General features: G+C 38.1%; 1 protein-coding gene and 1 pseudogene across 6 annotated transcripts in view; both read left to right on the top strand.

Annotated features, from left to right (window-relative positions):
• The window catches only part of Usp32 (ubiquitin specific peptidase 32), a 184,699-nt gene that overhangs the window by 105,216 nt on the left and 51,990 nt on the right, over nucleotides 1-27,493 (top strand). For all 6 annotated transcript variants that reach the window (NM_001401667.1, XM_017597308.3, XM_039086041.2 and 3 more), the window contains 10 exons: nucleotides 342-473; nucleotides 6,613-6,720; nucleotides 9,085-9,200; nucleotides 9,526-9,588; nucleotides 11,049-11,132; nucleotides 11,783-11,844; nucleotides 15,086-15,188; nucleotides 17,718-17,910; nucleotides 20,022-20,197; nucleotides 20,865-21,005. In NM_001401667.1, the coding sequence (NP_001388596.1) occupies nucleotides 342-473; nucleotides 6,613-6,720; nucleotides 9,085-9,200; nucleotides 9,526-9,588; nucleotides 11,049-11,132; nucleotides 11,783-11,844; nucleotides 15,086-15,188; nucleotides 17,718-17,910; nucleotides 20,022-20,197; nucleotides 20,865-21,005 (1,178 nt within the window). The remainder of the gene's footprint in view (nucleotides 1-341; nucleotides 474-6,612; nucleotides 6,721-9,084; nucleotides 9,201-9,525; nucleotides 9,589-11,048; nucleotides 11,133-11,782; nucleotides 11,845-15,085; nucleotides 15,189-17,717; nucleotides 17,911-20,021; nucleotides 20,198-20,864; nucleotides 21,006-27,493) is intronic.
• Nucleotides 480-6,603, top strand: Dab1-ps1 (DAB adaptor protein 1, pseudogene 1; annotated as a pseudogene).

Here is a 27,493-nt window from a genome sequence, read left to right as displayed (position 1 = left end):
GGAGAGAAGATAATGCACACAAAATTTAATCTAAGATGGAGTTTGAAAATGACTGGAATGGATTAGTAGTATATGATTTTAGATTTTAGTAGTCTGTTTAATGAGAAATTATAGTTTCTATTTCTCTGAGTTTTAAAAGTCTCTTGCTTTTGTTATTTTTATTTCATTTTCTTAAAAATTTTAGTTATGATTAAGTTTATTTTTTTAATGTGGGATTTGTTTATAATTGGTTTTAGTAGTTGAATTGAAAGAATATGCCCTTAAAAGATATATCAGGATAAATAAACTAATGGCCCAAAAGGACGTTCTGAGTTTATAACCTTGTTTTATTTGATTCTTAGTGGAAGAGTCAGACATCATTGATCTGGAGAAACGCTATTGGCTACTGAAGGCCCAATCCCGTACTGGACGTTTTGACTTAGAGACCTTTGGTCCATTGGTTTCACCACCTATTCGCCCTTCTCTGAGTGAAGGTAGGAAATGTTCCTTGGTTTTGTTTTGGTTTTTTTGTTTTGTTTTGTTTTTTGTTTTTGTTTGTTTGTTTTTTGCTGTTTCTGTTTTTTTTAAACAAAGCCCAAATGTCCATTCAGTAAGTAAATAGACTGAATCAAGTAAATAACCTGAATCAATCTTATTTCTAACCAAAACAAATTTAACTCTCACAAACTATATTCCTGTAGATCTCATAGCTCTTTGCTTAATAGTGTAGTGATGAGGAGAAACCTCAGGTCATTGTCCTTAGCTTCATATTTTACTTGTGTGATCTTGCCTAAGTCAGTTAGCCCTCTGTCCTTCCATGTACAGTTGATGTAACCATGCATCAGTAGTATGATAGTGCTCTACTAAAGAGTATCAGAGGGTGGGATGTGCTCCAGGTTTCCTCACATGATCTATTTCTTCCTCAGCCACCTGTTTTCATTCATATAAGACTTCACTGGTCCTCCTGTCCCTGAAAAAGAGAATAGAAGCTTCTAGATAAAAGTATCTTTGAGGGACCCAGCTAGGCAATCACCCAGGCTTCCCCAGACTAGAGAGTGCTGAGTATGGAAAGCCATGTCTGGGGTGGCTGCAGGAGTGGAGGAGGATGGGGGGCGCTACGACAGAGTGAATGACATACATGGCCTGGGGTATTCTTTTGATGAGCCTGGCCAAGGCCCGGGGTCTGTGTGAAGAGGACTAAGGATTAAGTAGGATGTCAACTGAGACAGAACTTCAAGTAGCTGTGAAAACCAACAACAAGAAAGACTCCAGGAAGAAAGTTCAGGAGCAAGCCACTTTGATAAAGAGATTTAAAGGCAAAGTGATCCCATACAAAGCCAAGCCAATTGGGATTGATGAAGTGTCTGCAGCTCGGGGAGACAATTTATGCCAAGAGGAGAACATAAACAGAAATCTTTTTAACCATCTCCTTTGGAGGAATCAAAATCTCATGCCCTTCAGCATCACCATACTGTTCACAAAATTTCCTACATTGTGAAGGACATCACAGATCACCAGGCTTTTGGATCTGTTGGAAGGAAGGAAGGAAGGAAGGGAATCACAGATTTGTGGCCATCCAAACAGCCCAGGTGGCTGAACCTGTTATCCTGGACTTGAGAGATCTTTTTCAACTCATCTGTGAGCTGAAGCAAAGAGAAGAATTGGAAAAAAGGCACAAAAGGATAAGCAGTGTGAATAACCTGTGTACCAGGTTCCCACCAGCCAAAAGAAGGAAGGTGTTTATGATGTGCCAAAAAGTCAACCTAATGGCCAGCTGCTGGCGGATTTCAAAGTGCGCTTTGCTGCAGCCACGCAGAACGGAAACCCATTAGTGGACTTTGATGAGCTTCTTGAGGCAGCCAAGGCTGTGACCCAATTAGAACTTTTTGGAGACATGTCCACCCCTCCTGATAAAACCTCTCCCTATTCCTGCAACCTAGGTAATGCCTTTCTCTCCTTGTCATCCCAGATGCTTCCAGGGAGTGCAGATGGGTTTGACTCTGTGTCTTTTGGCGCTGCTGCCATACCCTCAGGTTATGTCGCTATGGGCACTGTGTTCCCATCCTCTGGGACCAGCAGCCTCTTGTTCAACAGCACATCACCATGAGGTCTCAGCCACCCATCGCTCAGGTGATACCAGGAGCTCAGCCCATCTCGTGGGGCCAGCCAAGTCTCTTTCCTGCAACCCAGCAAAGCAGCCCTGGCCAATTGTGGCTGGGCAGTTCCCACCAGCTGCCTTCATGCTCACACAAACTGTTATTCCTTTACCAGCTGCCGTGTTCCAAGGTCCCCTCAGCCCCTTGCAACCGTCCGAGGCACGAATGACTCTGCCAGGTCAAGTTCACAGAGTGGCAAGCCCTGGCAGAAAATGAAGAGAGCAATGTTTAAGGATTTCCAGATGGTCCAGCTTCTACCTGTACCCTCCCGAAACCCTGACCAGCCCTCCCTGACCTGGACCTCAGAGGCCTTCTCCAGTTACTTCAGTAAAGTCAGGGTGGCACAGATACAGACAACTGTGATGACTTTGACATCTCCCAAGTGAGCTTATCCCCTATGACTTCTACTACACCATCTACCAACTCACCTCAACCCCAGCCCCTAGGCAGAGCTCTCCATCCAAATCATCAGCATCCCACACCAGTCATCTGGCACACATGACATCTTTGAAGAAGGCTTTGAAAGTTTCTCAGCCGGTTGGGGATTTAGCTCAGTGGTAGAGCGCTTGCTAGGCCCTGGGTTCGGTCCCCAGCTCCAAAAAAAAGTTTCTCAGCAAGAGTGAAGAACAAGAAACTCCTGATGGATCACAGGCCTCCTCTACCAGTGATCCATTTGGGGTGCCCAGTGGTGTGCCAGCCCAGTGATGATAATATAAGACCACAAGACAGTAGCTAGATAGCGCAGGTTTGGGAGCCAGAGCCTCTCTATGTGCAGATCAACAGACCTAAGAAATAGCTTCATGACTGACATGGGAATCCACAGTGCAACAGGCTCTCCTTGGTCTCTCACCTCACCTCATCCCACAGAAAAACTCACAGTTGCCCAGTGAAACCACCAAAAGAGGGAACAGAGTGTTTTTTGGTAACCAGTGGCAAATACTTACGGCAGCACAAAACAAAACAAAACAAAACAAAAAAAACAAAAAAAAACACCACCACCAACAACACCCCACAAAAGTACTTTTAAAAAAACCCCAACAAACAGAACCCAACATTAATCACAAGTCAAGCCAAAGCTTAACCAACAAATACCTTGAGCTCTCTCAGCCAGGTCTAAGACACACCTGGATTTGAAAACGTTACTGTGTTTTCCTTTTGCTGCCTGTTGACCACTGTAGAGACCACAGATTGGGAGTGGCAGGCATCAGAGAATTGAAACAAGGTTGGCACGGACTCAATTTAAGCCAAAGCAAGGGCTCCTTTGTGACCACAGTGTTCATCCTCCATATGTCTTTCGGCTGTGGTGACGTGTACGTGGCGTCTCTCCATAGGGCGTAGTTTGCTTTTAAGAATTAATGGATGTACAAATTTTTGTATTGCTTTTGACTTTTTTAGAAATGGGTGAAGAAGTCTAAATGGGGGAGGGAAAGCCTCTTATGAAGTGAATTAACTTGAAATCACAAGACAATTAAGTGATTGGTGATTCATTATGATCAAGAAGGTTCCCAAAACAACTCTTTAGTGTCCTGCATCCTGGTGAAGAAAGAAGGCTTTTGAATACAAACTTCATTCTGGGGGTAGGAAAGGACGTCAGATCCCATTGATGAGAAAGATGGAAAATGCATCCAGTTTCCTCAGAAAGTCTGACCTCTTGAGGACAGTAAAACGATGTCTTTATTTTTCTGATTAAAAAAAAAAAAAAAAAAAAAAGAATGTCTCTGAGATCTAGTATAGCTCCAGTATTTTTTTTCCTTTTAAAAATAAAATAAGGAATATTGGGTGTTGGTGGTACATGCATTTAATCCCAGCACTACAATGGGATCTCTGAGTTTGTGTCCAGCCTGATCTACAAAAGGAATTCAAGGACAGCCAAGGCTGCACAAAGAAACCCTGTCTTAAAAAACCAAAGAAATAAAAAATAAATAAAAGAATATAAAGAACCATTGTGGATGACACTATAAACATCATATTTGAAATCTGAATATTTGGGTTTTGCTTTTGATTATTATGTCATTTTAGTTTTTTACTTCTTTTTCATTTATATTTATTATGTTATATAAGTTTTGCCTGAATATATATGTATATGCACCATGTGCATGCCTGGGCCTCTCAGATGGGATCCTCTGAAACTGGAGTTACAGCTGGTAGTAGCCACCATGTAGGTGCTGAGAATTAAATCTTGAGTCCTCTGTAAGAACACAGTGCTGTAACCAGATGAGCCTTCTTTCCAGCCTAGTTTTTAACTTAAATTTTTGAACTTTTCTTGGGAAATTTATCTTTATAATTTTATTATTTTGTTTTTGTTTTCATTTTCTTGTGTATGGGTGTTTTGTCTACATGTATATCTGTGCACCGTGAATGTGCCTGGTGCCTTCACAAAGGTCAGAGGAAGGCATTAGATCCCCTAGGACTGGACTTAAACATGGTAGCTGTGAATGACCATGTGAGTGCTGGGATATAAGCCCAAGTCTTCCAGAAGTGCATTCAGTGCTTTTAACTGCAGAGCCGCCATCTCCATTTTTGTTGTTGAGACAGGGACTCATGTGACATAAACTCACTTCAAACTCAATATCTAGCTAAGGATGATCTTTAGCTCTGTCTCCCTAAGTGCTAGGATTATAGGCATATACCACTGTGCCTGGCTTACATAGTTCCCTAAAATTGAAACTGAAACAGTAAGTTAAATAGATTCTTGAAACATAGGATCTACCTTTTATTTATTTTTTTAATACCTAGGACATTTCAATAGTATTCCTTAGTAGAATACTACACTCTGGGTCTCTCTCTCTCTCTCTCTCTCTCTCTCTCTCTCTCTCTCTCTCTCTCTCTCTGTCTGTCTCACACATACACACACACACACACACAGAGAGAGAGAGAGAGAGAGAGAGAGAGAGAGAGAGAATGAATGAGTGTGTGTGTTTGAATTTTCACTTAAGCATGTGCACACACATGCTATGGCACACATATGGAGCTTAGAGGACAGCTTGAGAGCAGGTTCTCTTCAACCATGTGGATTTCAGTAATCTAACTCAGTGATCTGGCAGCCTTAGCTTCCTCAGCCATCTCTCTGGCAAGTACCGAGGTTTCTACCCATTCAACAATGTAGTTCTATTTTTATCTTTTGGGAATTAGGTGATTGGTGTGTTGGATTGTTGATGTTCTTGGGGACAGTGTATGTAGAGAAAGGTTGGAAGTGGATATAATTAACATCTATTGTTTACACATATGAAATTGTCAAAATAAGCTAAAATTAAATTCTATTGGAAAGAAACTGGGAGATTTATACATAATTTAATTTGAAACTGTACATAATTTCTTTTAAAAAATGAAAAATCACAAGATGAAATTTTAAGTTTGTGTCTTTTTCTGAAATTTAAAATACTTACATGTGAAAGATTAAGTTTTATAAAAAAGGTACTATCATAGAGTTTCCCATAGTAATGTATTTGCTTTTCCAGGAAAAGTTTTATGAAAGTTTATTAATGATGCAGTAATATATATTTGAATATTCACATAATATGCTCAATTTTCTCTCTCCTTTTGCTCTTTTCTCCTGTCTTTATATGGATAATTGTTACAATTTCTGACCTTTCTGTATTCTTATCATTTGTCACCTTTGAAAATGTAGACGTCTTTAAGCTATTAGATAATTTGTACTAGAGAAAAAAACAGACATAAGCAAGTATTAAAGGAGTGTAATGTGTCCTGCTGGGGGAATGGGTTTCAGTTGTAATTATACCATAGGAAAAAGAAATGTTTCCTCAGAAAATTGGAAGCTTTTGTTGTTGTTGTTTGTTTTGTTTTGTTTTTTGTTGTTGTTAATGTAGCTACTTGTCTTAGGGTTTTATTGCCGTGAGAAGACACCATGACTACAGTAATTCTTAAAAAGAAGACATTTCATTGGGGCTGGATTACAGTTTCACAGGTTTAGTCTATTATCATCATGGGAGAATGTGTGGCAGATACAGTGCTGGAGCTGAGAGTTTGACATTTTTTTTTTTAAGATTTATTATGTATTTGTACACTGCAGCTATCTTCAGACACACCAGAAGAGAGCATCAGATCTCATTACAGATGGTTGTGAGCCACCATGTGGTTGCTGGGATTTGAACTCAGGACCTCTGGAAGAGCAGTCAGTGCTCTTAACCACTGAGCCATCTCTCCAGCCCTCAGGTTCTGCATCTTGATCCACTGGCAGCAGCAGGAGACTATGTGTCACATTGGGCATAGCTTGAACATAGGAGACTTCAAAGGCCACCCCATAGTGACACAGTGACATAGTGACAAGGCCACACCTCCTAGTAGTGTCACTCTCTATGAACCAAGCATTCAAACTCATGAGTCTGAGGACCATTCCTATTCAAAACACTACACCATTTTATGTAAGAAACATTCTTAACTTCATAAACATGTTTGCATAACATTAGGAAGTTTGTTGACTGTGATTTATACTATCTTTATTTTTATCATTTTATAGGTTTATTTAATGCTTTTGATGAAAATCGTGACAATCACATAGACTTCAAGGAGATATCCTGTGGATTATCAGCCTGCTGCAGGGGCCCCCTGGCTGAAAGACAAAAATGTAAGTGTGTTAAACAGTGTCTGTGAAGTGTCACATTATGATGTTCTGTAAAGACAGAATTAGCTTTCATCCATTTAACATCATTTTTGAGTTAAGGAATGAGTTCCTTAACTCTTAAGTTGCCAAATAGTGATCTCATAATTGGTGATTAGTGAGTTAAGTCTAAGGAAGCATCAACATAGTTTGGATTCTTTTATGTTATTAATAAAATCGATTTTCCTGCAAAATCTGTAATTCATAATAAATTACAATAAATTGGAAAACAATTTTTTTGAGACAGGGTCTTACCTTGGGCTGCCCTGGCACTCTTGACCTTCCTCTCTCTGCTAGAATATTAAAATTGAGGTGCAAGCCACCATGCTAACTGAAAATTTTAAATATTAGGAAATATGTTGTTAGTCTATAGAGTATTTTGTTTCTTGCATAATTTGAAACATAGCTCATTGTATTTCATTTATGTACATTAATATTCTATTCACAAGATAAATTTGTAATTGGACATAATTTTCTCAAAATCAAAAAAAATTGGCATCCTTTACCTAACAGTCTGAAAGCATAATTTATAAGCATAAATATATATTATATTAAATAAATCTTAACCATTTTGAGGAATTGTGACAATTTACTTGGGATTTAGCATAAATATATTTTCAAAGGTTCTTTTTGATTTCTTAAAATGGAGCTTCACAAATATTTGTTTTGGTATTGTGTTTGATATTTTTTAGATCTGTTATAGTAATGTAACCTGAATTGATTTACTATAATAATTACATATTAGAAGGGGTTAAAGAGGCCTCTTTTTTGCTGAGGGGGTGAGGGGGTGTTGAGACAGGATTTTTCTTTGTAGTCCTGGTTGTTTTGGAACTCTTTTCTGTAGACCAGACTAGCCCTAAGATTTGCCTACCTCTGCCTCCCTAATTCTAAGATTAAGTCATGTACCACTATACTGAGTTTATGAAGGGATTTTGTTGTTACTGTTTTTGTTTTGCTTTGTTTGAGACAGAGTTGATCTAAATAACAGTCTTGGCTGTCTTGGAATTTGCTCTGTAGACCAGGCTGGCCTCGAACTCGGAGATCTACCACTTTCTGCCTCCCAAGTGCTGGAATTAAAGGTGTACAGATCTGGGGGGGGGGGGGGGGTTGTTGTTTTTTTTTTTTAATTCATTGTTCCAAACTGGTTTTATGGAAGATGGTTTCTTATTAAAATATCTGTATTTACTTATTTGTTAATTTATTCATTTGTTTTGTTGAGATGAAGTCTTAACTATGTAGCTCAGACTGACCTTGAACTCATAAAAATCCAATTTCCCAATACTAGCATTAAAGGCATATATTAACATACCCAGCAAAATTTTTTTCATTGAAATTTAATGTCTTTAAGAAATTAAAACCTCTGTTGCTCACTTGATGTTAATTATTGCCTCTCAAAATTTAAAGTTTTGGGTCAGTGAAGTGACTTGATGGGTAAGTGAGCTCACCACCAAGTCAGACAACTTGCATTGGATCAGAGGGAACTTCCCACATGGTAGAAAGAGAGGACTGACTCACACAAGGTGTCCTCAGACTTCTATGTACACTCAAATATATACACTAAATAAATGTAATTTAAAATAGTTTTTAAATTTTAAGTCTTCTTTGGTGTTTTGTTTTTGCTGGTCAACTAGAAGTTGACAAACCATATTGATTTATTTAGAGTTAATTAGTTATGTGGTAATTGTCTAATTCTTTCCATATAAAGTTTGTACATAAACTTTACTAAGGAATTGAGATTACACTTTATAAAATATTAAATTCTCTAGACAGATAAAGTAGAAGTTGGGAGTCTAATTCTCAACATAGATGGGAATTTCAAGCATAGAAGAAAAAGACTCAATGATCAGTCTTGAGTGAGAAACTAACTTAAGGGAGGAAATACAACTGACTGAGTGTAAAGACTAACTTAAGAGAAGGGTGTGTAGCTGAGTGTAAAGAAAAGAATATGCACAGATGTCCAAGTCTCGAGTTTGATTCAGCAACACCAGAGAGAAATTCAAAGATTTATGTTGCCTCTTGAAAATGTAATGTTTCTTATAGAATGACTTAGCCCTTTCTTTCTAGCGTATAAGAAAGGTGGCTCTGGATTTGGCTGATAGATAGGTCTTTTTAACCTGGGTAGGGTGGTCATGAAGTCTGTTCACAGTTCCAGATGTTACAATAATGGTAATGATATAATGCTATATATAGTATGGCCTTCTCCTGATGAGAACTGCTACAGTACATACTGGCTTAGAAAACTAAGTAATTGTACAGAGTAGCTTCTAATGAAATGCATCGTATTTCAGGATCTAAAAGTGATTTCCCTTCATAAGAGTTTCTTGTCATTAGTTTGTTTCAAGGTGTTTGATATTGACCGTGATGGAGTTCTCTCCAGGGTTGAACTGAAAGACATGGTGGTTGCTCTTTTAGAGGTCTGGAAAGATAACCGCACTGATGATATTCCTGTAAGTTCTGATTCTTTTTGTTTGTTGGTTGGTTTTTGAGACAGGGTTTTTGTTTTTTTTTTCCCCCGGAGCTGGGGACCGAACCCAGGGCCTTGCGCTTCCTAGGCAAGCGCTCTACCACTGAGCTAAATCCCCAACCCCTTGAGACAGGGTTTTAATGTTGCTAAAACTGACATGTGCTATGCCCCATGTCCTGCTAAGTTCTGATTTTTCGATAGATAGATAGAATGAATGTTTGTAAAAAAAAAAGGAAAAAATGAATTGTTGTTTTTTAAGTACGGGGGACTAAAAAATATACATTACTCTTTTGAATTTCTTTTTAAAGGAATTACATATGGATCTATCAGACATTGTAGAAAGAATATTGAATGCACATGATACCACAAAGGTGAGACTGGCTATAAGTAATTTAATTTTTCTAAAAATACTATGTGTGCTAAATCAAGATGTATAGTTTAAACAATAGTCAAATGACTCTTTTGCATTATCACCCCTTACCTGATCCTATGGTAAAATACATCCACATAATCTCTAAAAATAGAGATCTATTCCATCTTAAGCAGCAACTCTATGAAGTCTAATATATGAATTAAGTAGACTCCTCCCTTGACAGCTTTAGTTTATAGTCTTTATTTCTTCCATTTAATAAATTATGCTAAGATTAGCTTTATTATTGAATAAAGGAAACCAAACAGTATCTATTACTTAACTCTATTATATCAGATTTAAAAACGGAAGGAAAGCTAACAGTGGCAGAAGCTGAGGTTAGAATTTCTGGGGTGAAGAATCTTTTAGATGAGGCTGTAGGACTGTGAGGCAAGGAAGTTTATTTATAAACAATCACTCCTTTGAATTATTTAGTTTGGTAAGACTTATTGGTAGCAGTATCATAACAGACTTACTTCTGTAGTCTGAAAGTTTTATCTGTCTCTGAAAAATTGAAAATTATGTGAAAAAAATATGTGACGTACATTTGAAGTAATTTAAATCTTTTCATTCAAATACTGACATGTACTTAGTAGCAGGCAAGTAAAGAATAGGCCATAATGGTGTTGTATAATTGAAGTTTAGAAAAAAATTAAGTCAGTTTTCTTGTTTGTTTTGCTTTTTTTTTTTTGAGAGAGGGTTTCTGTGTGTATCCCTGGATGACCAAACTGGCCTTGAACTTAGAGATCTGCCTGCCTCTGCCTCCTCAGTGCTGGCATTAAAGGCATGAGCCACGACTCCCTGGCTTTAGTATTATATTTTTATGTTAAATGGAGTTTCTATTTCTGGCTCCAGTGACCATTGGGATTGTTTAGGGACTCAAATTGCCATGTAACCATGACAGTTTAGAGTATGACTTGGATATTTTACTGACTCGACTGGTGCTATACTACACACTGTGCCAACGATATCTCACAGTTTCTAAAACATCTATTGTTAATTTTTGTTATTTTTTTTAAAGATTTATCTATTTATAATATTTTAGTACACAGCAGAAGAGGGCATCAGATCTCATTACAGATGGTTGTGAGCCACCATGTGGTTGCTGGGATTTGAACTCAGGACCTCTGGAAGAGCAGTCAGTGCTCTTAACCACTGAGCCAGTAGCTCAGGTTGATCTTTGCTCTGGGTAACCAGAAGTGACCTTGAATTTCTGATCCTCCTGCTGCTTCTCCAACCTATAGGAATTACAGATTTGTTTAATATTTTATCACTTGTAAACTCATACTAATTTTGATACTTCTTATGTGAGCCCATCGTATCTTCTGTACATTATGGTTTGCTTTTTAAAATATTTTATTCCTGTGCTATATAATAATTGACATTAATGACAGGCAGTTAATTTGAATGTCCCTATTTTAGATGGGCCATCTTACTCTCGAAGACTATCAGATATGGAGTGTGAAAAATGTTCTTGCCAATGAGTTTTTGAATCTCCTCTTCCAGGTATGTTTAAGGCAAATGACAGATTTGGAAAGGGTAATGGTATACTAGTGATTCTGTGTCTTCCGTCATGTGCCTGTGTTAGCACATCCAGATTACAGACCATGTCTTATAAAACACTAAGTTCCATTATCTTGAATTTAATAATGATTATTTTCATTTTTAAAAGTTTCTCTTTTAAAATGCTGTAAAGATCATAATGGTTAGGTATGTTTGTATTTCTTATGGTTTTCCATTTTTAATGAGGGATAACTTCCATGTAAAACAGTTGTGTGAATAAATGGTCTCTTCTTGACAGCTAATGTCTAATTGTTATAGATCTAAAACATATACTACTCTGCTATTGGAGATTTGGAAGTTAGCCTCCATTTTTTCCTTTTTTTTTCTTTTTTTCGGAGCTGGGGACCGAACCCAGGGCCTTGCACTTGCTAGGCAAGCGCTCTACCACTGAGCTAAATCCCCAACCCCAGCCTCCATTTTTAAAAAAGTTAAAAACTAATCGACTAAGATAAATTTTCTGCAGGTATTAATTAGTTCATCAGTTATGAGATTCCCATCTAAAAAGTAGATTTCAGGTAAATAACATCAAATATCATATGGTTTAAACATTAGCACCCCCAGTAAAGTGTGATTATCCTTTTGTTTTTCTCTAGGTATGCCACATAGTTCTGGGGTTAAGACCAGCTACTCCAGAAGAAGAAGGACAAATTATTAGGTAAGTTTATAGTTTCTAGGTTTTTTATTGCACAGCTAAAATTTTTAACATTTGAACACATTAGTTACTAAGGAACAGTTTATCTTGCTTTAATATTATAGTAAAGCTGTTTCTAAAATTACATTTAGAGACCAGTATGGTGGCTCATGCCTTTTTTCTCAGCACTTGGGAGGCCAAGGTAAGTGGATCTCTGTGAATTCAAGACCAACCTGGTCTACATAATGAGCTCCAGGACACTTACAACTATGTAAAGAGACTCTCTCTCTCTCAAAAAAAAAAAAAAAACGAGTATGGTAGTATGCACTTTACATCTTGAATCTCAGCACTGGTATAGCAGAGATTAGTAAATTTCTGCATTGGAAGCCAACCTAGTCTACCCTTGTGAGTTCCAAGAGAGCCAGGGCTACACAGAGAAGTCCTGCCTGAAAAACAAACATTAGAAGTAGAAAAAAACCTTTTTAATTATATTCCCAGTGGGTTGGCAGTATGGTGCAGGCCTTTAATCCCAGCACTGGGAAGGTAGAGGCACAGACAGATCTCTGAGTTTGAGGTCAGCTAGCCAGTCTAAAGAGCGAGTTCGAGTACAGCCAGGCCTACATAGAGAAATCCTGTTGGGAAAAACAAACGAACAAATAAATAACTCCCTAGCTAAGAAATTAGAGTAGCTTAAAAGTCACATTATGTTTAGCATTGAAATTGTACTGGGGATGTCTCTCAGAGGTTTAAAAACAAAACAAAACACTCAAAACCCAATAAAATTACCAAAAGAATTTTCAGAGCAGAAAGAAAAAAGCAGTTTGTCCTAGTGGAAGAACTTCAGTAAGAATAGCCAACGTTTTCATCAAAAAGCATGGAACTAAGAAGGATAGAAAAAAACAACTAAGAATTTTATATTTAGCAAAATTCTTTAAAGTGATTTGGACAGGAATAGGGGAGGAGATGAAGGTCGGTAGGAAGGAAAAAGAAATGATTTAGGTTTCCAGTTGATTTTTAGATATTTTTCCAAAAGCATTTGCTTACAAAGTAACTTAGACTTACAATCTAAAACTTCTGTATCTAAAAGACAACCTAAAAAATGAAAGTTAATATTAACAAACTGTACCGTCCATAATTCTTTAATAACTAGAATGTATAAAGAACTGCTATAACTCAACAACAAAAAGATAAGTGGTTAAAATATAGACAACAGGAAACACCCTTAGCAGTTGCCACCACAGGAGACAATCAAAAATATCTAAGGGAATACTGTATGGGGAAAGTGACTTCTCTTATTTTTGTTTTGAATGTTATTCATATAATACATGTCTGTGTGAGATATAACTAAAAAAAATAGAGAACTACCGTGGTTACATAATGTTTTCATTGCATCAGTGAATTTTTTTTTCCATCAAAAATGTTCAAATGCGGGCTGGAGAGATGGCTCAGGGGTTAAGAGCACTGACTGCTCTCCCAGAGGTCCTGAGTTCAAATCCCAGCAACCACATGGTGGCTCACAACCATCTGTAATGAGATCCGATGTCCTCTTCTGCTGTGTCTGAAGACAGCTACAGTGTTCTTATATATAATAAATAAAATTTAAAAAAAAAAAATGTTCAAATGCAGTTCACCTACTAGGATGGTTTTAAATTTTTGTTATTTTTAAATTTATTTTTGCTAGCATATAATGAGTTAGGGTTTGTTATTATGGTATTTTTCTTTTTTCCTTAAAAAAAAAAAAAACCTTTTTCTTGATTATTTGACATCATGCACCCCAGTTCCACTCTTCTCCCTGTTCTTCATATCCTCCCTTCACTCTTGCAACCTCTCCTCCAAAATAAGAAACACACAAATGAACAAACAAAAATTAAACAAAGCAGAATAAAGTATAGAAACCATCTCATCAGGGAAGCTGTAGTGTGTCCATGTGTCCTACAGTCTACCCCTCTGTCTACACATCTTGCAGTGAGTCACTGGTCTAGTTTGAGATCTCTGGCTTCGTGACTCCATCAGTATGCTCCCTGGGTTCTTCATTGGGACACCTCTTGGTTATCCTGTTCTTGCCCTCTGTCATGGAGATCCTGTAGCTTTGGATCAACAGGACCTGTCATTTCATGCACCCCAACAGTTCACAGATGATGTAGATTTTGGGGTGGGCCAATTCAAAGCCCTGAATGCCTGGGTGACAGCTGAGCTGATCAGCCCTTTGGGTCTCCCTTATCCACACCACCAGGGTGAGCTCTCCCTCTCTCATGCCCTCAGGGCAACTCAGCCCAACCTGTGCTTGCAGAGCCAGCTCTAGTCAAGCGTGAAGCCCACTCACAAGCACGCAGCCAGCCAACAAGGGTTATTATGGAATTTTTCAAACAAAATTTATACTACATCTTATTTTTCTTTGTAAGGAAGGGAATGTGATGGGGTATGTTTAACTGTCAGAGAACAACTTACAGGAGTCTTTTTTTCCTCCCATCATGTAGGTCACTGTTTTAGTGTTCTATTGCTGTGACAAAACACCATGACCAAGGCAACTTACAGAAACATTTAACATGGTGCTTGCTTGCCTTTTCAGAGGATTAGTCCATCACCATCTTGTCAAGGAACTTCATAGCAGGCATGGTACTTGAGCATAGCTAAGAGCTTACATCCTGATCCACAGGCAGCAAGTAGAAAAGGGGAGAAAGACTGATCCTGGTATAGGCTTTCCAAGTCTCAGTGCCCACCCCCAATGACACACCTCCAACAAGGCCATACCTCCTAATCTTTTCCAAACAATTCCATTAACCGGGGACCAGGCATTTAAACATACAAGACTGTGGGAGCCATTCTCATTCAAACCATTTCAATCATCCATTGGCTACACTGTTGGCCGGCAAGCTCCAGGAATCTACCTGTTAAAACCTTTGTGCTTGGATTTTAGGCATGCACTATTCTGAAACCTGACTTTTCTATAATGCTGGAGATCCAAAGTCAGGTCCTGGTACTTGTTTATTAAGTACTTTATCCACTGAGCTATCTTTCCAGCCCCAAATTGTATGTGAATGCTATTTCATAGTGGCCTATAACTATTTAGATTGACTTACTGGTGGAATAGTGTTCCACTCCACTAATTGAAGTGGTGGCAGTCTCTACTGACTTCATTTTCTTGTTTTGTTTTTCTATTTTGAAATGTCTAAGGAAAGAGAAAAGGTTTCTAGTGATAAATTGCAGTCTTGCGTTCAGTTTCAAAATTTTCTTCTCATGTGTTGGATTTCTTTTGTATGTGCAGAGGATGGTTAGAACGAGAAAGCAGGTATGGTCTGCAGCCAGGACACAATTGGTTTATCATCTCCATGCAGTGGTGGCAACAGTGGAAAGAATATGTCAAATACGTAAGTTAAATTCCTGTATATATACACTTTAAGATTTTTGAACTATAACACTGTAGAACTACTATGCCAACTCAGACCAAGATTTCAAGGAAAAGGAAATGAATATTTATGAAAATTGCTATAGGGCAGGCTCATTGTATGCATTTTTTCACAGATTTTTCTCTTGTCACCAACTACATGAAAAAGATAGTGCCTATTTATGTTACATGTTGTTTAGGTCATTTAATTCTCACATCTCTGTGAGGAAGAGGATATATTCATTGTACCTGTAAGGAATTTGGTACTGAGAGAAAAAGAAACTTGGGTGTATCTTCCTCAGTGTAGACCTGAGATCCAGTATCGGAACGGGTTTTTAAAGTTTATATTGTCAACACATCATTTATGTTTTTCACTTTTTCCATTTAAAAAATTGAGGTAGAGGTTGGGCCATGATGCCCCACACCTTTAAATCTAGCATTTGGGAGGCAGAGTCAGGTGAATCTCTGTGAGTTTTAGGCTAGCCTGATCTATATAGGGAGTTTTAGGGCAGCCAGAACAACATAGACCTTGTCTCAAAAAACAAAATAAAAGGTGATGGTATCCCACACCCTTAATCCCACTACTCAGGAGGCAGAAGCAGGTAGATGTCTGTGAGTTCAAGGCCAGCCTGGTGTACAGAGCAAATTCTAGGGCAGCCAGGACTACACAGAGAAACCCTGTCTCAAAAAATAAATAAGTAAGTAAGTAAAAATAAAAGAAAGAAAATAAGTTAATTGTTGGAAATTAGTAAGTGTTGATTGATTTCTTATTCAAGTCACACTCTTATAACTCCTGTTTGTGGGTCTGTGTTTAGACTTCATGCATTTGTGTATCTTTTTTCTGTTTGTATTGCTGTTGGTATTCCGCTTTAATCCGAGGCAGTCAAATAAGATGCAGGTGCTGTTGCAGTGTTCTTTCTTCCTTTGTTGAGGCTTGCTCCATGCTCCACTATGTGATTGGTTTTGGAGACAGTTCCTCGGCTGCTGTAAAGAAAGTATAGTGCTTAAGTGCTTATAGTATGCTTGAGTGGGGTGCTCTGTAGATATGTGATAGGTTCATTTGATTTGTGATATTGTCCAACCTCTGAGTTTGTGTTTGGTTTTTCTCTGGATGACCTGTCTATTGGAGAGAGTGGGACATTGAATCAACCATTGTCATTGTATTAGGCTCAATGTGTTATTTTAGATCTAATATCTAATAGTGTCTCTTATGAAATTAGGTGCCTTGTATTTGTATATAAATGAATTGTATTATCCTCTTAGTGAATTTTTCTTTTAATGAGTATATAGTGGTTTTTTTTCCTATCTCTTCTGATTAGTTTTGGTAAAATAGAAGTCTGTTTTATCAGATACTAAAACAGCTGTGCCTACTTGTTTCTTAGTTTTGTTTGCTTGGAATACCTTTTTCCATTCTTTTTCCTCTAAGGTAGTATCTGTCCTTATGATAGAGTATGCTTCTTGGAGACATAAGAAAGATGAATTGTGGTTTCTTAGCCAATCTGTCTTTTTGTTAGGGAATTGAGGCTATTAATACTCAGATTTTGTTGAACAATGTTAATTCCTGCTCTGTTACTGTGGTGGTTTTGTTTTGTTTTTAAGACCTCTTTTGGTTAAATGTTCTGAGATTATTTCTTTTGCCCACTTAGAATGATTAACCTCTTCAGACTGAAATAGTCCTTCTGGTGTCCTATGTAGAACTAACTTTTTGGACATAAATGCCTTAAATTTGTTTTTATGATGAACTGTTTTTCTTCTCCTTTGATTGTAACTGTTTTGCTGTATGTAATATTCAGGACTGACATCTCTAGCCTTTTAGAGTTTGTTTATGTGGTATAGTGTACTGATGAGTATATGTGACTATGTTATATGAATAGATTGGGGGCATTGTGTATCTGTATGTATATACACATACTCATCCCTCCCTTAAGGAAGTAAAATTTAATTATATAGCAAATGGCTTTAGTAACTCACAGTGATCAAATAAATAGATATTTATGATATTTGTTGTATTAAGATTAATCCTTTGAGAGGCTGGGAAGATGGTTCGGTAGTTAAAAATACTCTAACTCCTCTACCATAAGACCTAGGTTCAGGGCTGGAGAGATGGCTCAGCGGTTAAGAGCACCCGACTACTCTTCCAGAGGTCCTGAGTTCAATTCCCAGCAACCACATGGTGGCTCACAACCCTCTGTAAAGAGATCCAATGCCCTCTTCTGGTGTATCTGAAGACAGCTACAGTGTACTTATATATAATAAATGAATAAATCTTAAAAAAAAAAAAAAAGACCTAGGTTCAATTCCTACGTCCCACAAGACAATTTACAACCATTTGTAATTCCAGTTCCAAAGGATTCAATATCCTTCTCTAACCTACACACACAAGGGTTACACAGACACATAGAAGCAAAACAGCCATACACATAAAATATAATAGAATGCATTTTTTAAAAAATTAATTCTTTAATAGCTACATACTTGTCAGATTGTTAAATTTGGTTCTCTGTGGTTTTAGGATGCCAACCCTGTTGTAATTGAGCCATCATCTGTTCTAAATGGAGGAAAATTTTCATTTGGAACAACAGCACATCCTATAGAACATGGAGAAGATAGAATCAGTAACAACCTTAGTTATATGAATACCACAGAAGAAAAATACTCAGACAACATTTCTTCTGCATCTGAAGCCTCAGAGTCTACTGGCAGTGGTAAGTATAGCTTGGCTCCCATGGGTCTCAGTAATGTTTTTGACGCAGATTTTCATATAACCCAGACTAGCCTTGAACTTGCTCTGTAGGAGGTCCTGAGGTCCTGAGGAGGATCTTGAACTTCTGAAACTCCTACCTTTACTTCCTGAGTACTGGGATTACAGGCATGTACTACAATACAATACTCATGATTATTCTTACTTAGCTGATCTATTTTTGTGGTTAAGAGTATTGAGATCACGCTTCAATTCAAAGAAATATGTTTTGAAAGTATTACAGCTTTTTAAGTAAACTCATAATCTCTCAATATGAAAAGACTTCACCTTTCATTAGCCAAGGCCTATTGCTATTTAATCTACTTTGCCAATAAATTCAGTATAGTGAAAACATATTTTAAAGAAATAAAATTACCAATCTCCAGAACTCTTTAACCGTAAACATGCCTTCATTAGATTCAGATCTTCACAGCAGACTGGCTCAACACCTCAGTCCAGAATTGTGAAGATTGTTTTGTTAAAATACCATACTGTCATCTGTACTTATCTGAAACTTAATGGTTCTGTACTTACCAGAAAGATAATTTGGTACTACCGAGATACATCCAATTGAGAATGATTCCTCTTAATTGCCTATAAATTAACAAAACTCTCAAACCATATCCTGCCTTTATTTTCTCTTCTGACATTTTTTTCTCCCCTTTTCTGTGGGAGTAGTTAGCAAACTGGCCAAGCTAGCATTCTCCTTCATTCTGAATAGAGTCTTCTGTCTACTGTTTCTCTTCCTTGTCTGACACTACAGAAATCATTTAGCACTTCCAGAAGTATTGTGCTCTGCTTTAACACCACATTTCATCCTCATATTTTCTCTTCATTTCCTGACTCTTTTCCTTCCACTTTTGATGCTAAGAATTGAGTCTGGGGTATCAGATGTGCTAATAACTTCATGCTCTACTATGAATCTTACTAGAAACCTTAGCTCAACTTCTAAAAGAAACAAGATTATTTCTTAACCCTGTCTAGGTTTCTGTCTGATATGTATCTTATTATATAGCATTGCTACCCACAAGTAAAAGTTTACAAAGTAATTGATAACTAGAATGTTTACCAAAGATTAACATGTAGTTGAATTGAAATATTTTAAAATATCAGGTTCAGACTCTGCCATCATTAGTCATTTTTCTCTGTGTTTTCCTATTATAACATCTTTAATCCCAGCACTTGTGAGGCAGAGGCAGGCAAATTTCTATTAGTTCAAGGCCAGCCTAGTGTACAGAGCAAGTTCCAGGACAGCCAGGACTACATAGAGAAAACCTGTCTTGAAAAACAAAAACAGGGGTTGGGGATTTAGCTCAGTGGTAGAGCGCTTGCCTAGAAAGCGCAAGGCCCTGGGTTCAGTCCCCAGCTCCGAAAAAAAGAAAAGAAAAAAAAAAACCAAAAAGAAAAAAAAAACCCAAAAGAACAATAAGAAAATAGACAGTGTGTGTGGTGGCACATGAACCCCTTTAACAGGAATAGTAGGCAGGTAGATCTCTGAGTTCAAGGCCAGCCTGGTCTATATAATGTGAGTGTCAGGCTAGCTAGAGATACACAGTGAGACCTTGTCTCAGATAAAGGGAAGAGAAGAAGAGGGGTTTAGAGGTCTCCTAATGCTGTTTTCTGCCAAGAGTATTTGGAGTAATGATTGCAGTAGAAGACTTTTAGGGCCTGTCTGCCTTCTTTCCTTCCTTTTCTTCCTTCCTCCCTCCCTCCCTCCCTCCCTCCCTCCCTCCCTCCTTCCTTCCTGTCAGATCTATAATTCTCATTATGAATTACATATTCTAGGAAGGTGGGCAAGTATTTGCACTTGGTAACATTTTTGAAAACTCTAATCCTGTTACTGTCTTTTGTCTAGTAAAGAATACATCTGTCCTTTCTATTGAATGTGTATTTAAAATGTAAAATTTAAAATGTAAAACTTTAGTGACATTCCAGGATAATAACATTAGCACAGTGCATTGACATCTGAGTTTGTATTTTCAAACCTATGTATATATAAAAACAAAAAATAAGAAACTCCATCATTGTTGTTTTGTTTAAGAAACTCCATCATTGTTTTGTTTTGTTTCTTGATAGGATTTCTGTATTCTGCCACACCAGGGGCAGATATGTGCTTTGCAAGGCAACATAACACTTCTGACAATAACAACCAGTGTTTGCTAGGAGCCAATGGGAATATCCTTTTGCACCTTAATCCTCAGAAGCCAGGAGCTATCGATAACCAACCACTAGTAACTCAGGAACCAGTAAAGGTAGGTGTTTGATACCAAACCTTATTTTCTCTTCCAAGTAGTCATTAAATTTCAGAAGTTTTAGCATAAAGGAAGGCATTGTAGTTTATCTAGTTTTACCTCTTGTAGGTGTGATGTCTTCTCATAGTACACCTCTATGAGAAAGAATATGCTATAGAGCCCTAGTTGTCCTGGAACTTGCTGTGTAGACCAGGCTTACCTGGAACTCAGAGAGATTCACCTGCCTTTGCCTCCTAAGTGCTGGCACTAAATGCATGTGCCATCATACCTAGCCCAGCGTTCCCTTTCTTTCTTTTTTTCTTTTTTTTTTTTTTTTTTTCCCCGGGGCTGGGGACCGAACCGAGGACCTTGCGCTTCCTAGGTAAGCGCTCTACCACTGAGCCAAATCCCCAACCCCCAGCGTTCCCTTTCTTACATAGTCTATTGGAAAATAAAACCTGAGAAAATCCCATTTTCTCAGGGTTGGGCCTGGGATGTAGCTCAGCAGCAGTTACCTTGTTTACAGTACAGGATCCACTAAAAACTGAAGAAAAAAAGTATTTTTCCAGCAACATTAAACTAGGAAGATGAATTTGTTCTATGTCTAGTTTTTTGTTTTTTGTTTTTTGTTTTTTGATGTACAAGAAACTATGAAATTAAAACTCAGTTTAATTTAATTCTTTCTAAGGCTACATCATTAACACTAGAAGGAGGACGATTAAAACGAACTCCACAGCTAATCCATGGAAGAGATTATGAAATGGTCCCAGAACCTGTGTGGAGAGCACTTTATCATTGGTATGGATCAAACCTGGCCCTCCCTAGACCAGTAAGTATAGCTAATAGTGCCTTATATAAGAAATAGTCATAGGAGAATGTGCATGGGTGTGTGTGCTGTATGAGGACCAGAGGTTGATATTTCTTTTCTCTGTTAATTTTCCTAGTTACAGTTAGTTCTTACTTTATGGTAACAGAGTACTTGAAGCATGTTCAAATTATTTGAACAAAACCTGTAGGTTCCTTTACATTTTATTTATTCAGTTAGTATTTAGGTAATATTTAAGGTTTTAGAAGGGTATTAAAATATAGCTATTTTCCTCCACCCCCTTTTCTTCCACCGACACGCATTCCATCCCAATCTCTGGGCCTCTTCCTCACCATTGTTATTTACAGTCATGTTCATCTTAATGCATATGCACACTCAATTACGCGAGTGTGAATGTGTCCTGCTAAGTACATTTAATATTGCATTGCATGATTTCAGAGCTGACTACTTAGTGTTAAATAACCAATTAGCAAACTCCTCCATGTTGGAAAACTTTTTTTCTCTCTTTTAGCATGATTTTGTTGCCTATAGTTCTTTTGTCTAGGGGTGGGGTGGGGATGCTTTAGTTTTTCCCTTCCATGTTAGCATGTCTTGGCATTGTTGTCCTTAGTCAGGCCTTGTTTAGGCACCCGTATTGTTGAGGTGTCATGATCAGTTGTGAATTTTTTTTGTAATGATCTGTCTGTTTTGAAAAGAATCTTTGGGGCTGGGGATTTAGCTCAGTGGTAGAGCGCTTACCTAGGAAGTGCAAGGCCCTGGGTTCGGTCCCCAGCTCCGAAAAAAAGAACCAAAAAAAAAAAAAAAAAAAAAAAGAATCTTTGAGGGTTGGGTGTGTTGCTTATATCTGAGATTTGGAGGTGGGTGTTTTTGTTGTTTTGGGATGGAGGGGTTCTAATAATTCTTACGTTATGTGTATCAGTGTTTTGTGTGAAGGAGCAGACTCCCTATAACTGGAGTTAAAAACAGTTGTAAACTGCTGTATGTGTGCTGGAAATTAACCCAGGACCTCTGGAAGAGCCGCTAGTGCCTTTAACCACTGAGCCATCTCTCCAGACCTGCCCCCCTTTTTAACTCTTTTTTTTTTTTTTTTTTATTATTAACTTGAGTATTTCTTATATACATTTCGAGTGTTATTCCCTTTCCCGGTTTCCGGGCAAACATCCCCCTCCCCCCTCCCCTTCCTTATGGGTGTTCCCCTCCCAACCCTCCCCCCATTGCCACCCTCCCCCCATAGACTAGTTCACTGGGGGTTCAGTCTTAGCAGGACCCAGGGCTTCCCCTTCCACTGGTGCTCTTACTAGGATATTCATTGCTACCTATGGGGTCAGAGTCCAGGGTCAGTCCATGTATAGTCTTTAGGTAGTGGCTTAGTCCCTGGAAGCTCTGGTTGCTTGGCATTGTTGTACTTTTGGGGTCTCGAGCCCCTTCAAGCTCTTCCAGTTCTTTCTCTGATTCCTTCAATAGGGGACCTATTCTCAGTTCAGTGGTTTGCTGCTGGAATTCGCCTCTGTATTTGCTGTATTCTGGCTGTGTCTCTCAGGAGCGATCTACATCCGGCTCCTGTCGGTCTGCACTTCTTTGCTTCATCCATCTTGTCTAATTGGGTGGCTGTATATGTATGGGCCAAATGTGGGGCAGGCTCTGAATGGGTGTTCCTTCAGTCTCTGTTTTAATCTTTGCCTCTCCCTTCCCTGCCAAGGGTATTCTTTTTCCTCATTTAAAGAAGGAGTGAAGCATTCACATTTTGATCATCCATCTTGAGTTTCGTTTGTTCTAGGGATCTAGGGTAATTCAAGCATTTGGGCTAATAGCCACTTATCAATGAGTGCATACCATGTATGTCTTTCTGTGATTGGGTTAGCTCACTCAGGATGATATTTTCCAGTTCCAACCATTTGCCTACGAATTTCATAAACTCGTTGTTTTTGATAGCTGAGTAATATTCCATTGTGTAGATGTACCACATTTTCTGTATCCATTCCTCTGTTGAAGGGCATCTGGGTTCTTTCCATTTTCTGGCTATTATAAATAAGGCTGCAATGAACATAGTGGAGCATGTGTCTCTTTTATATGTTGAGGCATCTTTTGGGTATATGCCCAAGAGAGGTATAGCTGGATCCTCAGGCAGTTCAATGTCCAATTTTCTGAGGAACCTCCAGACTGATTTCCAGAATGGTTTTACCAGTCTGCAATCCCACCAACAATGGAGGAGTGTTCCTCTTTCTCCACATCCTCGCCAGCATCTGCTGTCACCTGAGTTTTTGATCTTAGCCAATCGCACTGGTGTGAGGTGAAATCTCAGGGTTGTTTTGATTTGCATTTCCCTTATGACTAAAGATGTTGAACATTTCTTTAGGTGTTTCTCAGCCATTCGGCATTCCTCAGTTGTGAATTCTTTGTTTAGCTCTGAACCCCATTTTTTAATAGGGTTATTTGTCTCCCTGCGGTCTAACTTCTTGAGTTCTTTGTATATTTTGGATATAAGGCCTCTATCTGTTGTAGGATTGGTAAAGATCTTTTCCCAATCTGTTGGTTGCCGTTTTGTCCTAACCACAGTGTCCTTTGCCTTACAGAAGCTTTGCAGTTTTATGAGATCCCATTTGTCGATTCTTGATCTTAGAGCATAAGCCATTGGTGTTTTGTTCAGGAAATTTTTTCCAGTGCCCATGTGTTCCAGATGCTTCCCTAGTTTTTCTTCTATTAGTTTGAGTGTGTCTGGTTTGATGTGGAGATCCTTGATCCACTTGGACTTAAGCTTTGTACAGGGTGATAAGCATGGATCGATCTGCATTCTTCTACATGTTGCCCTCCAGTTGAACCAGCACCATTTGCTGAAAATGCTATCTTTTTTCCATTGGATGGTTTTGGCTCCTTTGTCAAAAATCAAGTGACCATAGGTGTGTGGGTTCATTTCTGGGTCTTCAATTCTATTCCATTGGTCTATCTGTCTGTCTCTGTACCAATACCATGCAGTTTTTATCACTATTGCTCTGTAATACTGCTTGAGTTCAGGGATAGTGATTCCCCCTGAAGTCCTTTTATTGTTGAGGATAGCTTTAGCTATCCTGGGTTTTTTGTTATTCCAGATGAATTTGCAAATTGTTCTGTCTAACTCTTTGAAGAATTGGATTGGTATTTTGATGGGGATTGCATTGAATCTGTAGATTGCTTTTGGTAAAATGGCCATTTTTACTATATTAATCCTGCCAATCCATGAGCATGGGAGATCTTTCCATCTTCTGAGGTCTTCTTCAATTTCTTTCCTCAGTGTCTTGAAGTTCTTATTGTACAGATCTTTTACTTGCTTGGTTAAAGTCACACCGAGGTACTTTATATTATTTGGGTCTATTATGAAGGGTGTCGTTTCCCTAATTTCTTTCTCGGCTTGTTTCTCTTTTGTATAGAGGAAGGCAACTGATTTATTTGAGTTAATTTTATACCCAGCCACTTTGCTGAAGTTGTTTATCAGCTTTAGTAGTTCTCTGGTGGAACTTTTGGGATCACTTAAATATACTATCATGTCATCTGCAAATAGTGATATTTTGACCTCTTCTTTTCCGATCTGTATCCCTTTGATCTCCTTTTGTAGTCTGATTGCTCTGGCTAGAACTTCAAGAACTATATTGAATAAGTAGGGAGAGAGTGGGCAGCCTTGTCTAGTCCCTGATTTTAGTGGGATTGCTTCAAGTTTCTCTCCATTTAGTTTAATGTTAGCAACTGGTTTGCTGTATATGGCTTTTACCATGTTCAGGTATGGGCCTTGAATTCCTATTCTTTCCAGGACTTTTATCATGAAGGGGTGTTGAATTTTGTCAAATGCTTTCTCAGCATCTAATGAAATGATCATGTGGTTCTGTTCTTTCAGTTTGTTTATATAATGGATCACGTTGATGGTTTTCCGTATATTAAACCATCCCGGCATGCCTGGGATGAAGCCTACTTGATCATGGTGGATGATTGTTTTGATGTGCTCTTGAATTCGGTTTGCCAGAATTTTATTGAGTATTTTTACGTCGATATTCATAAGGGAAATTGGTCTGAAGTTCTCTTTCTTTGTTGTGTCTTTGTGTGGTTTAGGTATAAGAGTAATTGTGGCTTCGTAGAAGGAATTCGGTAGGACTCCATCTGTTTCAGTTTTGTGGAATAGTTTGGATAATATTGGTATGAGGTCTTCTATGAAGGTTTGATAGAATTCTGCACTAAACCCGTCTGGACCTGGGCTCTTTTTGGTTGGGAGACCTTTAATGACTGCTTCTATTTCCTTAGGAGTTATGGGGTTGTTTAACTGATTTATCTGTTCCTGATTTAACTTCGATACCTGGTATCTGTCTAGGAAATTGTCCATTTCCTGAAGATTTTCAAATTTTGTTGAATATAGGTTTTTATAGTAAGATCTGATGATTTTTTGAATTTCCTCTGAATCTGTAGTTATGTCTCCCTTTTCATTTCTGATTTTGTTAATTTGGACGCACTCTCTGTGTCCTCTCGTTAGTCTGGCTAAGGGTTTATCTATCTTGTTGATTTTCTCAAAGAACCAACTTTTGGTTTTGTTGATTCTTTCTATGGTCCTTTTTGTTTCTACTTGGTTGATTTCAGCTCTGAGTTTGATTATTTCCTGCCTTCTACTCCTCCTGGGTGTATTTGCTTCTTTTTGTTCTAGAGCTTTTAGGTGTGCTGTCAAGCTGCTGACATATGCTCTTTCCTGTTTCTTTCTGCAGGCACTCAGCGCTATGAGTTTTCCTCTTAGCACAGCTTTCATTGTGTCCCATAAGTTTGAGTATGTTGTATCTTCATTTTCATTAAATTCTAAAAAGTTTTTAATTTCTTTCTTTATTTCTTCCTTGACCAGGCTATCATTGAGTAGAGCATTGTTCAATTTCCACGTATATGTGGGCATTCTTCCCTTATTGTTATTGAAGACCAGTTTTAGGCCGTGGTGGTCCGATAGCACGCATGGGATTATTTCTATCTTTCTGTACCTGTTGAGGCCCGTTTTTTGACCAATTATATGGTCAATTTTGGAGAAAGTACCATGAGGAGCTGAGAAGAAGGTATATCCTTTTGCTTTAGGATAGAATGTTCTATAAATATCCGTTAAGTCCATTTGGCTCATGACTTCTCTTAGTCTGTCGACATCACTGTTTAATTTCTGTTTCCATGATCTGTCCATTGATGAGAGTGGGGTGTTGAAATCTCCCACTATTATTGTGTGAGGTGCAATGTGTGTTTTGAGCTTTAGTAAGGTTTCTTTTACATATGTAGGTGCCCTTGTATTTGGGGCATAGATATTTAGGATTGAGAGTTCATCTTGGTGGATTTTTCCTTTGATGAATATGAAGTGTCCTTCCTTATCTTTTTTGATGACTTTTAGTTGGAAATTGATTTTATTTGATATTAGAATGGCTACTCCAGCTTGCTTCTTCTGACCATTTGCTTGGAAAGTTGTTTTCCAGCCTTTCACTCTGAGGTAGTGTCTGTCTTTGTGTCTGAGGTGTGTTTCCTGTAGGCAGCAGAATGCAGGGTCCTCGTTGCGTATCCAGTTTGTTAATCTATGTCTTTTTATTGGGGAGTTGAGGCCATTGATATTGAGAGATATTAAGGAATAGTGATTATTGTTTCCCTTTATATTCATATTTGGATGTGAGGTTATGTTTGTGTGCTTTCATTCTCTTTGTTTTGTTGCCAAGACGATTAGTTTCTTGCTTCTTCTAGGGTATAGCTTGCCTCCTTATGTTGGGCTTTACCATTTATTATCTTTTGTAGTGCTGGATTTGTAGAAAGATATTGTGTAAATTTGGTTTTGTCATGGAATATCTTGGTTTCTCCATCAATGTTAATTGAGAGTTTTGCTGGATACAGTAACCTGGGCTGGCATTTGTGTTCTCTTAGGGTCTGTATGACATCAGTCCAGGATCTTCTGGCCTTCATAGTTTCTGGCGAGAAGTCTGGTGTGATTCTGATAGGTCTCCCTTTATATGTTACTTGACCTTTTTCCCTTACTGCTTTTAATATTCTTTCTTTATTTTGTGCGTTTGGTGTTTTGACAATTATGTGACGGGAGGTGTTTCTTTTCTGGTCCAATCTATTTGGAGTTCTGTAGGCTTCTTGTATGTCTATGGGTATCTCTTTTTTTAGGTTAGGGAAATTTTCTTCTATGATTTTGTTGAAGATATTTACTGGTCCTTTGAGCTGGGAGTCTTCACTCTCTTCTATACCTATTATCCTTAGGTTTGATCTTCTCATTGAATCCTGGATTTCCTGTATGTTTTGGACCAGTAGCTTTTTCCGCTTTACATTATCTTTGACAGTTGAGTCAATGATTTCTATGGAATCTTCTGCTCCTGAGATTCTCTCTTCCATCTCTTGTATTCTGTTGGTGAAGCTTGTATCTACAGCTCCTTGTCTCTTCTTTTGGTTTTCTATATCCAGGGTTGTTTCCATGTGTTCTTTCTTGATTGCTTCTATTTCCATTTTTAATTCCTTCAACTGTT

This window comes from Rattus norvegicus, chromosome 10 (assembly GCF_036323735.1).
Source record: "Rattus norvegicus strain BN/NHsdMcwi chromosome 10, GRCr8, whole genome shotgun sequence".
NCBI classification, from domain to species: Eukaryota; Metazoa; Chordata; class Mammalia; order Rodentia; family Muridae; genus Rattus; species Rattus norvegicus.
This window is presented reverse-complemented; position numbering and strand designations above follow the sequence as displayed.